The sequence below is a fragment of the Euphorbia lathyris genome, chromosome 4 (genome assembly GCF_963576675.1).
Source record: "Euphorbia lathyris chromosome 4, ddEupLath1.1, whole genome shotgun sequence".
NCBI lineage: Eukaryota > Viridiplantae > Streptophyta > Magnoliopsida > Malpighiales > Euphorbiaceae > Euphorbia > Euphorbia lathyris.
The window spans coordinates 39,326,034-39,340,196 of NC_088913.1; the positions used below are offsets into that span (position 1 = coordinate 39,326,034).

At 33.7% G+C, this 14,163-nt stretch overlaps 1 protein-coding gene across 7 annotated transcripts; it reads right to left on the minus strand.

Annotated features, from left to right (window-relative positions):
• Positions 1-191: 191 nt before the first annotated feature.
• On the minus strand, positions 192-4,273 carry LOC136225786 (uncharacterized). Of its 7 annotated transcripts, XM_066013900.1 has the most exons (7): positions 4,025-4,269; positions 3,345-3,457; positions 1,313-1,918; positions 1,153-1,232; positions 941-1,027; positions 497-546; positions 192-407 (listed from the first exon to the last, which is right to left on the minus strand). In XM_066013900.1, the coding sequence occupies exons 2-6, from the start codon at positions 3,358-3,360 to the stop codon at positions 541-543; spliced, it is 795 nt and encodes a 264-aa protein (XP_065869972.1). In that variant the 5' UTR covers positions 3,361-3,457; positions 4,025-4,269; the 3' UTR covers positions 192-407; positions 497-540. The 7 variants fall into 7 exon arrangements, 5 of the variants coding, with proteins under 5 accessions (XP_065869972.1, XP_065869974.1, XP_065869973.1 ...); XR_010687309.1 differs by having other exon boundaries at positions 497-1,027; positions 1,313-3,276; positions 4,025-4,273; XR_010687310.1 differs by lacking the exon at positions 1,313-1,918 and having other exon boundaries at positions 4,025-4,262.
• Between the last annotated feature and the right edge of the window lie 9,890 nt (positions 4,274-14,163).

The following is a 14,163-nucleotide window of genomic DNA, read 5'->3' on the forward strand; positions in this document are numbered from 1 at the left end:
ATTTTTCAATCAACATATTGATTGAATTATGCCACTCAGTACTAACTTTTAACATTAGCTGAAACATCAATTCTAAAAATATAGATGATAATGACTTAACAAGTTTGTGAACCAAAGAGTTATGCAAAATAATATATGATAACTCGAAAAAACATCTGTTAACATCCAAAATAAACTTCACCCCAATTAAATGTTTCAAAACTGAAATTATTAAATTTATAAAAAAAATAAGACATTAATGTGAAAATTGTTAACATTCAAAGTACACAAAAAGAACATATTGTAACAACTCAGTAGCAATAGGAAAAACGGATAAAAACAACTATTTCATATTTTTGCATTTCCTCCTCAACCTCCTTCATCTTTCTGCACTTCATCTTTAACCACCTCATACCCTTCTTCTTACACTGATACAAAAAAAAAAGAACAATTCACAAATTATCAGAAACTCAATTACAACAATTAAACAATGCAATTTACGAGCCTAAGCTCTCACCTTAGCTCCCATGCTCATTTAGTTTTTCCATTGCAGACGTGAAGTTAATTCTTATAACAAAAAGTAATAGTTAGTTTAACAATGAATATGGATATTTGTAAAATTATCATAAAGTTTAAATACTTACTTGATTCAAATTAGTCCTATGATTAATGTTTTGCATCATGGATGTGAAAGACATATTTGATTCAATACCATTATAATCATTTCCATTACTTCGTTAAGTTCCGATTTCTCCCTCCACTTACAATTGATAGAACTTAACGGAATAATATCAATGACGTGTCTCGTTCCGTTATCGATGCCTAAATTGATATTTTTTTAAAACGTTAAGCCTATATTGATGCTATTTTATCGCGAAGCCTAAATTAATACTTTCCTAAAAACTATAGGTCTATTTTGGTACATTATCCCTTAAATAAATAAAATTTTGAAAAACCTTACAGGAATCTGTTGCATTGTTTGCATTGATAAGGATAATGTTGTAGATGAAGGAATATTCTCGGGAGACACGATAGGAGTAAACCAACTCTATAAAAACAATATAACTAATAATTAGTTGAACTATTTCATTGGATCTTTTTTGTTCAAGTATATAAGATCAAAACTATTTCATTATAAAATAACTCATTTATTCTTCTAGTCAAAACTCTCACCTGTGAAGGTACAACCATTCTTTGAGAAATTTCTATGGGTTGAATCACAACATCCTCCACGTTTGTAACTTTTTGTTTAACTACAAATTTAAAAAAGATTATTAGTACACATATAACAAAATATTCAACTAGAGATTCTTATTAGTATAAGAAAACATACCTAATTTTTTAGATCCTTTTTTTGCTCTTGTTTTTCTTTTCTCAAAGTGGCCCTTCAATCTTGCATTCCCAACACCTTTTGGCTTAACCCGTGGAGGATTTAAAATTGCAGTATTATTATCATCACAAAAGTCAGGGTTCACGTTATCATCAACCTTATCACCTTCCAAGTTTAATTTTTCTAGTTCACGCTCAACTTCCATCTCAATTCTAGTCAATGCATCTTTACAAATTTTCCTTGTTGTCTCAAATCGTTGACTTCTAAAAAATAAATTATATGCACGAGATGTTAAGTGATTGCGGAATATAGACTCAAATTTCTTACAGCTGCAACTAATTTCTATTGTATCTGCATTAAAAATCACTATTCGAGTTTTCGTATCTCTCTCTTCTTCAACAATCACCTCAAAAGTATATATATTCTCATGTGATGAAACTTCTCTCCAAGTTTTTGCAATCCCATTTAGAAACTCATCCTCAAACACCTTATACATCCTCAATGTATAAACTCTGACAACACTCCTCAATATACTGCTATTTTTTATTTTGATTAAAGGAATACTTTGTTTGCAGTGAAAGTCTTCTGATGCTTCACCTTCACGCCAACCTGATATCAATTTCTCAAATGCAAGTACAAAATTGGTCAATGAAGTGGTTTTATTTGCCAAACCATTCAAAACACTATTGGTGCTTTCACTTCGTTGTGAGGATTTAATTTCTGCTGAAAAAAATCCTTATTTAAACATGTGCACCATTTCTTTCGTTTCTCATACAACCTACAAAGCCAACTATTATCTTTCAAACTTTCAAAACGATTCATCAGTTTTCCCCAAGTATCTTCAAACTCAAGTTCTGAGTCACAATGCATCAAACATTCATAAAACAACTTTCGAAATTCCTTATTAGAATTGAAACTTCCTAAATGAGATGACGCATTCTTTGATATGTGCCATAAGCATAACCTATGGCTTGTATGTGGAAAAACTTCTTTAATTGCATTAGCCATAGCTTGGTCTTCATCTGTAAAAATTGTTTTGGGCGCTTTGCCCCCCATTGACTCCAAAAATGATGTAAATAACCATATAAAAGACTCAGTTGTCTCATCAAGTAAAAATGCACAACCAAACATGATATTCTGCTAATGATGATTAACTCCAACAAAAGGAGCACATACCAAATTATATCTGTTTGTACGATATGTTGTATCAAAAATAACAACATCTCCAAATGAATCATAATCATGCATGCTACCCCCATCTCTCCAAAAGAAGTTTGTCATTCTGTTTTCTTGATCCACTTGAATCGTATAAAAAAACATTGCATCTTCGGTTTGTCTAAGCTTAAAATGGTTTACTAAACTTTGAGAATCCCCAGCTTCAATTAATACCATCTTCTGCTTATTCACATAATTATAACAATCTCTTTTTGTGAAACCAACAAACTTACTACCCCCAACCTCGGTTGACATATATGAATAAACATTTTTTGTGCTTATTCCTGAATTAACCATTGTGTCAATAACTTTCCCTTTATCAATAGTCACATCCCTATTAGATCTTAAGAGATGAACTTCCGATGGCAATGCAAGCTCATGATTATGATTTTGAATAAATTTGGTTATTTCCCATAAACCATTTTTAACTGAAAATCGTACCATTGCTTCACATCCCGTTCGAGTTTCTATTATACTACGATATCTTGTACTATTAGGATCTGCTGTACTATAACCTTGTTTAGAACAACAAAAGATACGCATTGAAATTTCCCTTGTCCCCGTACGAAATCTATGTGTATGTCTTCTAATACTGAACCCTTTCCGAATAGCATATTCATTATACAAACTATATGCCTCATCCTCATTTTGTACAGTCAATCCCATCAAATTGTCATTAAATTTATGATTGCGAATAATATGCAAATTATTCTCTTCACCGATTGACATATTGTCTTCGTTGTCATTAATATCTATAATTAAAAAATAATAATCATTATAATAATTACATAAAAAAAAGGTTTGTCAATAAAAATTGTACCTTTTATATTTTCCATTAAACTTTTGAATGCGAAGAACGAACAAGAGCAATAGACTTCTGATCGTTGAGAGCGTTCGAAATAATGAAACAACAAAATAACGAATTTTTCCAACCTTGCAAAAAAGGTAGTGAATGAGAATCTCGTATGCACATATATATATGGTTCATAACTCACTATCTCTTCAACAATCAATGTGAAAAACAAATAAAGTTTCATGCCAGCCTAAAAATCTAATATATCAAATAATAATAATTCTATATCAAATAATAACAATTCAATTTTGGTGCACTTGTTTTATGATTAGCTGCACTGGTTTAATTCTATATCAAATAATAACAATTCAATTCAATTCTATCAAAGTTTCATGATTAGCTGCACTGCACTTGTTTTATACATTTAAATTCAGTTTTGGTGTCTGTGCTTTTTATTACAAAAGAAAACATACATGCTCACAATAAAACAAAAACAAGATCGACTTATAAACACTTATCAAGCATCTATATAATAAGTAGACAAATCAACGAGCTTCATAAACAACGAAATTTATTCTCCTTCTCTCACTGTTTGTCACCGAGTTCGATTGTAATTTTGATAATACCTCAAACTCGGATGAACGTGCAGTTGTGGACTGCTAGAAACAGAAAAAAAATCAAAAGTTTAATTCTAATTGAGATAATACCTGGAAGCCGGATGAAGGTGCAGTCGTTGGCAGCCGGAAACAGAAAAAATCGAAGAAAGCAGGGAAAGTCGGATTGAAGGTGCAGTGTTTGGCGGCCAGAAACTGAAAAAATCGAAGAAAGAGGTGAAGTCTTTGGCTGCCAGAAAAAAATCGTAAAAAACAGATGAAGAGATTATTTTGCAGTTAAACACATGGAGTGGTGGGAGGAATCGGAAATTCTGTTCATAATAGAGTAAATAATGTAAAATTAAAATTTAATTTTTTTATTTTCTAATTTAATGTGGGTCCAGCTGAAGTGTATTAATGAATACACATGGATGCATTGTATTGGATATAAGTTCCAATTAGGTATCCTATATGGAACTATCATAGCACCATATAAAATCTCGAAAAGGAGGGTGTAGAAGAAAGGAATAGGCAAAGGGAATAAATTAGTGGTCAAGCAATGTAAACAGCTGGCTGGCTGGCTGGCTTTGCATTCTAGATGGGGTTCTAATTTGATGGTTACCAAACTTCCACGTTATTCATCCATTGAATATTATTATTAGAAAAGTTTAATTTTAGTGTTAATGAAATAAAATGAGTTAATACTAATATAAAAAGTCGATACTAGCGAATTTCTACCAAAATAAATTAGTATAATATAAATTTTGTTATAACTTATGAGAAAGTTTGGAGATCGTGAATTATTGTGACTCCAAAACTATAAATACTAGTCGAAAACTCGTGCGATGCACGAGATATGAAGTTTTTATATAATTTAAATAAATAAATAAATTGATATATTTATTTTTAAGTGATTTATATCATTCTATGAAAAAAATTTGTATTATATATATTTTATTGATAATTTAAATTAAATTAAATTAATTTTAAAAATAATTGATTAATTTTTTTATAGAATTTTAATTAAAAGTGAATGATTTATTTATTTTTACGAAATTCAATGATTTGTACTTTTTAATAATTTTAATACATTTTTATATTTTTATATAATTGGAATTCTGTGAAACAATGATAATAAAATAGGAGATTAATTAAAAGATATATTAGAATATAATGAAAAACCAAAAATTGAATTAAACTACAATTAAAATTAAATATTATATGATAAAATAAATAAATATTATATCTAGGATACAAAAGAATTACAATCTATATTAAACAAAAATTGAGTTAAACTACAATTAAAATTAAATATTATATCTACGATACAAAAGAATTACAATCTATGTTAAAATGGAAGCAACATCAATATATTATGCTATAAACTATTACAATCAATAATTTTCTAATGTTGCACACGAAGAAACTTTATCAATTCAATATGTTATATATAAAAAAATAAAATTCATAAGAATTAGTCACAAATTCATTTTGATGATATTCATTTTGTTTGATGGAATTTCATAATAACTAAGTATTTGAATTTAATTATTTATTATACTACAATAACCCAATATATCCAATTGAATCAGCTTAAAGTGACGATTTCTCATATTTTCATCTCATAATATCTCATCAAGACATTCAATCAATTTGTTCTTCATTCTTTCATTGTATAAAATATCAGTCACGCTCGCAGATATCACTTATTTGACTTCATTAATATTTTCTAATAATTATATATTCTTGAATTTCGTAAGAAGCAAAACAAACAAAAGAATAGAAAACAAAAATGAAGGGACAAAAAAGATAATTAGGAGAGAACTATATTCCTCTCGTTTTTTTCGAAAATAAGAGAGAATGTCAAGATATAAACATATAAAGAGGAGAGTGAAAATATTTTTTGCACATTAATTAATTTTTTTATTTTTTTTCTTAATGAAATATTAAGTCTATAAATTAATTTTAGTTAAATAGAATTAAATCACAATTGTAACCACTCAGTACAAATAAAACATTTTATAATTAATATATGAAATTAATTCTATTAATTAGAATCATTATGCTCAACATTTGAGAATTTGAAGAGATTCAAATAATAATATTTTTTAATTAATATTTTTCAACTTGTCCTATGATCATGTTTTATTTTCATCTGTTAAAAACTCTTGAAATACTAACAATTTTGAACAAACCAAAATATAATAGTTAAAAACAATATAGGCCAATGTTGCAAAAGCAATTATCTCAATATCTCATAATTAATGTACATTTTTAGGATTTTGAGCATCAAAATTTATTTTTATTTACCTTCATTTTAAATTCATATCTAGCATAATCTAAATTCTTCAAGAATAAACATCTTATCAAGTGTATTAGACGCTTACAATATCTTTGTCTAGAGAACTGAGAAAAAAAAACCTTTTTGATAATAATAATAATAATGATACAACATAATTTATAATTGAAATAAACTTCATTGTAAGTATACCATTTCAATTCCTCTTTAATATTTTCTTCAATATATCTCTAACTTCATTGAACAACTATTGTGTGAAACTTTATATCTATTTGTACCAAAATGCATAAAAATAAAAAATATAATCCATATCAGTTAGATAAACTCAAACTAAAAAAAATGAGTGGATTTCAACAGGTTCCGAATTAGAAAAATTAATCTAACTTCAATTAAAGCTAACAATTGAGTCCATATAAAGCCGAAAATCTAAATTTTAGTTAGAGTTAACAATCGAAACGATAACACCTAGCAACATATACTAAAAAAGAATGCAAATATACAAAATCTTTATTTTAGTCATTTTGAAAAAAAAAAGACAAATAAAAAAGAAAATATGGATAAGGTAGCGACAGGTATGAACCTGGGTAACGACAGAAATGGAATTTCATCTCTGAAAGATGAATCTATAACATCTATTGGTTAATAAAAATAAAACAACACAATTGAAAACAAAAATAACTACAACATATGAAAAAATCGAATAATTACATTAAGAAACATAATAATTTCTTGTAATTTTTGACACCTTTGTGTTTTCCGATTTTAGTTGTCCATGCATCTTCTATTTTTATCGGATTTCTTCAATTGGAGATATCGGTTTGGAAAAAAAAAAGACAAATAAAAAAGAAAAAATGGATAAGGTAGCGAGATGTATAGAACCTGAGTAACAGCAGAAATGGATCTGAAAGATGAAACTATAACAACTATTGTTTAATAAAAATAAAACAACAACACAATTGAGAACAAAATAACAACATATAAAAAAAATCGAATCATTACCTTCAGAAATATAATACTGTCTATCATGGCCAATGAATATAATGGTGGAATACTATCTATCATGCTTTATATAGAAGTTTATTTGTGACTTTTGGATTTTCTTTGCTTTGTGTTTTTTCATCTTCATGTAACTCTTACTGTCTTTTATTATTTTAATTAATTGGGTAATAATTGTTTAATATATTATGAATATAAATTTGTTATTTTTAATTAATTGAATATTTTTTATTTTGATTTTATACTACGTTGACAACTCATCAAAAAGGCTTCTAAAACACTTCTTCTCATTTCTCTCTGCTTCCACTATTATATATAAAAGAATGCAAATATACAAAATCTTTATTTTAGTCATTTTGAAAAAAAAAGACAAATAAAAAAGAAAATATGGATAAGGTAGCGACAGGTATGAACCTGGGTAACGACAGAAATGGAATTTCATCTCTGAAAGATGAATCTATAACATCTATTGGTTAATAAAAATAAAACAACACAATTGAGAACAAAAATAACTACAACATATGAAAAAATCGAATAATTATATTGAGAAACATAATAATTTCTTGTAATTTTTGACACCTTTGTGTTTTCCGATTTTAGTTGCGCATGCATCTTCTATTTTTATCGGATTTCTTCAATTGGAGATATCGGTTTGGAAAAAAAAAGACAAATAAAAAAGAAAAAATGGATAAGGTAGCGAGATGTATAGAACCTAAGTAACGGCAGAAATGGATCTGAAAAATGAAACTATAACAACTATTGTTTAATAAAAATAAAACAACAACACAATTGAGAACAAAATAACAACATATAAAAAAAATCGAATCATTACCTTCAGAAATATAATACTGTCTATCATGGCCAATGAATATAATGGTGGAATACTATCTATCATGCTTTATATAGAAGTTTATTTGTGACTTTTGGATTTCCTTTGCTTTGTGTTTTTTCATCTTCATGTAACTCTTACTGTCTTTTATTATTTTAATTAATTGGGTAATAATTGTTTAATATATTATGAATATAAATTTGTTATTTTTAATTAATTGAATATTTTTTATTTTGATTTTATACTACGTTGACAACTCATCAAAAAGGCTTCTAAAACACTTCTTCTCATTTCTCTCTGCTTCCACTATTATATATAGTATAGATAGATTAGTCGAAAAATCCGTGCGATAAACGGGATATGAAACTTTTATATATAATTTAGATAAATTAATAAATTAATATATTTTATTTTTAAATAATTTTATATTATACTATAAAAAATTTCATACTATGTATATTTGAAATTAATATATATTTTTATTGATAATCAAATTAAATTAAATTAGAAATTAAAATTTGATTAATTTTTTTTTTATAAAATTTTAATTAAAGGTGAATTGTTTATTTATTTTTACAAAATTTAATGATTTATACTTTTTAGTAATTTTAATACATTTTTATATTTTTTTTACTGGAATTTTGTGAAACAATGATAATAAAATAGGAGATTAATTAAAAAAATATATTAGAATACAATGAAAAACCAAAAATTGAATTAAACTACACTTAAAATGAAATATTTTATCTACGATACAAAAGAATTACAATATATATTCAAATGGAAGCAACATCAATATATTATGCTATAAATTATTACAATCAGTACTTTTTTAATGGTACACATGAATAGATTTACCAATTCAATATATTACATATGTACATTTAGCCTTTGCGTTAAAAAACTTCAGTTACATATAAAAAAATATAAGAATTGGATACAAATTCATCTCGATGATATTCATTTTGCTTGATAAAATTTCATGATCACCAAGTATTCGAATTCAATTATTCATTAGACTACACTAACCTAATATATCCAATTGAATCAGTTTAAGATGATGATTTCTCCTATTTTTATCTCGTAATATCTTATCAAGAAATTCAATCAAATTGTTCTTCATTCTTTCACTTATAGAATATCAGCATGCTCGTAGATATCACTTCTTTGACTTCATTAATATTTTCTAATAATTATATTTTCTTGAATTTCGTAAGCAAAAATATGAAACAAACAAAGGAATAGAAAACAAAAATGAAGGGACGAAAAAGACATATAGGAGAGAAATATCTTTCTCTCATTTTTGTTATTTCGAAAATAAGAGAGAATGTCAAGATATATGCATATAATGAGGAGAGTGAAAATATTTTTTGCCCATTAATTAAAAAATTTATTTTTTCTTAATGAAGTATTAAGTCCATAATTTAGTTAAATACAATTAAATCGCAATTGCAACCACTCAGTAACAAAAATATTTTATAATTAATATGTGAAATTAATTCTATTAATTTAAATCACTATGCTAAACACTTGAGAAATTGAAGAGTTCAAATAATAATATTTTTAATTAATATTTTCCAACAACTTGTCCTATGATCATGTTTTATTTTCATATATTAAAAACTCTTGAAATTCTAACAATTTTGTACAAATTACAATATAATAGTTAAAAACTATATATGTCAGTGTTGCAAAAACAATTGATGCGGAATATGGAAAATACCCATTAGGCCCACTAAGCGTACTAGCGGAGGCCCAAGCCCATAGGAAAAGGCCTATAAATACACTCGCACAACTAAGGTAAACTCTCTCTACTCTTCGATTATATGCTTAGAAAGCATTTAGAGCCACTAACTATCTTGATCATCGGAGTGTCTGCAGGGACCGCTCCCCGCGCAGGGACGTCGCTCACCGGATCCAAGGTGCCGAGGAGCTGCCCGAGCGACTGTAGTTCGTTACCTAATTATTTAGTGCGGTGAGCGTGGACTACGAGTGACCTAAGCGCTTCGGGAAGATGCAAACACCAACTGAATCCACCCCAGCAAGAGAACCAGTCACCGGAGCAGCTAGCTCCATGACAAATGAATTGCGGTCTGCGCCGTCTCTTCCAATGTGCCCCAGGAACTTGGCCCCCTTGATGGAGGAGGTCGACTCGTCGGAGGAGGAAGCGTACAACACCTCGCAGCTCCTCGGCGCAATACGCAGCTTTTAGACCACTCAGGCCGTACACACGGTGGCTCAGATGAAGATCATGGAACAGCAAAGGAGCTTGCAAAAAGAGAACGCTAAAATCTGGCAGTACCTCAAGGAGGCCTCAGGGCCGCGGGAAGCAAGCGCGGCCGCAGGGGAACCTACTGTCCCAAACGCATCTGTTGAAGTATCACTGGACAACACGAATACACTATCGACGGGAAAAGCTGCTGGCTCCGGGCCCCTTACGGCCGCAAGCAGTGAAGATCTACTAGAGCTGAAGATTCAAAGTTTCCTTGACAAATAGGCACTCGGAGGAGTCATGGGAGGGAGTGTCAAGTCCAGCAAAACTTCGTTGGTGCAGCGAATCATCGAGACAAGGTTTCCGCGAGACTAGAAGGCTCCTCGCCTGTCACAATATTCAGGAACCGAAGATCCCAACGACCATGTGGCCTCTTTTATGAGCACTATCAACCTCTACTCCAAAGACGAGGACATCATATGTAAAGTTTTTCCCACCACGCTCTTCGCGAGCGTGCAAGAATGGTATCGGGGACTGGTGCCCGAATCCATCGACTCTTTTGATCTTTTGAAAGACCTCTTCCTCTCGAGGTTCGCCGCGGTCGCAAAAGTAAGGAAGATTAGTTCCGACCTCAACAGCCTCAAACAGCGAACCACCGAGCCATTACGCAATTTCCTCTCGAGATTCCACCACATGGCCTCTCAGGTTAAAGGGCTCAACCTAGAGGTAGCACATGATGCTCTCGCAAAGGGTACCTCTTGCGAACCCCTCAAGCAGAAATGTTTTCGGAAAATGTCGCGTTCTTTCGAGGAGCTAATGACCATGGCGCAGACCTTCGTCCGGTATGACGACTGCGATCGCCCGGCAGGTTATGAGGAATCAGAGAAAGACAAGGCCAGGGGGGATTCTCGGAGAGATGAGAAAAATAGGGTGTCAAGAGATGCCCGCGATGGGGGGCGGGGCCGTAAGGAGGAGGCTCCCTTTCTTTACCCCCTGCGGGTCGAAGCGCTTACCTCAGACAGAAGAGGTGACATGACTCACAGAAAGGAGGTTCACTACACCGTGCAGCATACCGCGAGAAGATATACACACAAGACCTCACCGGTAGACAAGGGCAAGACCCGCGTCAAAAAAGAATACTACAAGTATCACAAGTCTTCTGGTCACTCGATGGAGAATTGTCATCAGCTGCAAAAGGAGATAGACAGGATCATGGAGTAGGGCGCGCTCCCCAGGCAGACGGAGCAAAGCCCGAAGCAACGGGACGCCAAGAGACCAAGATTTCAAGGGGAGATCCATATCATCCGAGAAGGGACCCCAGCACATAGCGACTCCGCGGAGACCTCCCGCAAGAGAAAAGCGACAGATCAGATCCTGACACTGCAGCCCTCGCTCTGAACCATCCATTCAGAAGCACTAGTCATCACCATGAGTATCGCTAGCTTTAATGTACATCGAGTGCTTGTCGACACGGGAAGTTCGGTGAATCTAATCACCTGGACAGCCATACAAGCCATGAAGAACGTCGGCAGTGCCCTCCGCGCGAGGACCTTTCCTCTGGTAGGGCTGTCCGAAATCGAAGTTCCTGTCAAGGGGATCATTTCCCTTCTGACCATATTGGCTCGCAACGGCAGCGAGGTAGAGTGCATAACCGAGTGGGTAGTAGTGGACATCGCACTTACGTACAATGCGATCGTTGGGAGGCCCCTACTGGCAACCCTGAAGGCCAAGGTCAACAATTTCGAATTATGCCTAACTCTGCCACACCGCGATGGCCAGATCACAATTCTCGGAGACCGAATGCTAGCCAAAAAGTTTCAATGGCAGGCAACGCAACCACATATAGCTTTATACTTAGAGGACGACCTGATGGACATGAGGGGCTATAACCCTACTCCCATTGAACTGGTCGTAGATTGCTCGATCGAAGACGATAGAGCGCTTAAGATCGGAACTAATATCCCAGTCGACCTAGTCGAGCAAATCAAAGCCATTCTCACTCAGCACGCAGATGTGTTCGCATGGAGCACTGGGGATATCACGGGCGTATCGCCCGGTTAGGTGGCGCATAAGCTGAACATCGACCTGGCTATCGAGCCGGTAAAGCAGAAGAAACGCATTCAGGCGTAGGACAAACAGGTGGCCGTCAAGGCCAAAATTCAAAAACTTCTAGCTGTAAAGTTTATTCGCGAAGTGCACTACCCGGACTGGCTTTCTAATGTCGTGCTTGTAAAGAAAGCCAGCGGGAATTATTGCATGTGTGTAGACTTTACTGACGTCAATAAAGCATGCCCTAAAGATTGTTACCCGCTGCCTAACATAGATCAACTCATCGATCACACCACGGGATGAAAGATCTTGTCGCAGTTCGACGCTATTGCGGGTTTCCAACAAATACCTCTGGACCCTGCCAACGCGGAGAAGACGTCTTTCATCATTCATAAAGGCACGTAATTCTACAACGTAATTCCTTTTGGCCTAAAGAACACGAGGGCTACTTACCAAAGACTAATTGATAAAATGTTCTCCTACTTAATTAGCAACATAGTGCAAGTCTACATTGACGACATGTCGCTTTCAGCACTGAAGAACGAGATCACCCGCGGGATCTGGCAGAAGTCTTTGGCATTTTCTGAAATTACAACCTCAAACTTAACCCGGAGAAATGTTTCTTCAGCATACGATCAGGCAAGTTTCTTAGCTGCGTGGTATCAGAAAAAGGGATCGAGCCTAGCCTGGCCAAAATTGAGGCAGTCTTGGCAATGAAGGCACTCCGCAACCTCCGAGACGTGCAAAAGCTTAATGGGCGCCTCATCGCCTTAGCACGATTTATCTCCTGCTCGGCGCAGTGCTGCCTCCCTTTCTACAAGGCAATCAAGAAAGAGCACCCCTTCACCTGGTCGACAAACTGCCAGGCGGCTTTCGATGCCATCAAAACCTTCCTCACTACTCCACCGCTACTGTCGGCTCTAAGACCTGGATGGGATATCCATCTTTACTTCACCATCACGAAAGAGGCAGTCGCAATGGCGCTCACCCAGACGGAGGGCAGTGAAGTGTTCCCTATCTACTTTCTAAGCAAGGTACTCAAAGGAGCCGAGATCCGGTATTCGAAAGTCGAGAAAGCCCTGTTCGCCATAACATAAGCATCAGAATGTCTGCGGCCATACTTCTAAGCTCACACCATCATTGTAAAGACAAACTACCCACTGAAGAAAGCAGTCTAGAAGCCTGAGGTATCCGGGTGAATTACCAATTGGTCTATCCGCCTCTCGCAGTTCGACATACGGTTTGAAGCCTGAACCACAATCAAAGCACAAGTGCTCTCCGATTTTCTCCTAGAGTTCACCGGCACCACGACCGTGAACTTCGTTCCGAACACAGACGACAACAAAGTTGACCAATGGTACATGAGTGTGGACGGGTCATGTGGCCCAGGACGAGCAGGCACCGGCATCGCCATTCGGGGACCACACAACCTCCACCTACGGTATGCCGTTCGACTCGATTTCCCGACCACGAACAATCAGGCAGAGTATGAAGCCTTGATAGCGGCTCTCCGATTGGCCAAAACTTTGGTAACGGGACACCTAACCATATACTCAGACTCTAAACTCGTCGTATGCCATGTCAACGACCCTTACAAGGACAAAGATGTTGAAACACCTTTTCACATGATTTTGATTTGATAAAATCATTTAAGTTAATCCATGATTAAGGTACAAATAAATTTAAGTTCTTTGATTTAATTGTACTAATATGTTTGTTCAATGTTGAGTATAAATATAAATACAAATAGAAATAAAAAGTAAGACAAGACGAAGTCAGCATAAAATCACAGCACAAGCTGAGTAGAGTGGAACTCAACGTGAGAGAAGATAAGTTATCTTCAAAACAGAAACTTAAAGATCAACAAG

What these genes read in the sequence shown, in the direction of transcription:
- LOC136225786 (XM_066013899.1), bottom strand. An exon ending in AAAAGGATCTAAAAAATTAG is followed by an intron (nt 1,233 to 1,312) that starts GTATGTTTTCTT and finishes TTAAATTTGTAG; the next exon opens with TTAAACAAAAAGTTACAAAC. An exon ending in GAATGGTTGTACCTTCACAG is followed by an intron (nt 1,028 to 1,152) that starts GTGAGAGTTTTG and finishes TTGTTTTTATAG; the next exon opens with AGTTGGTTTACTCCTATCGT.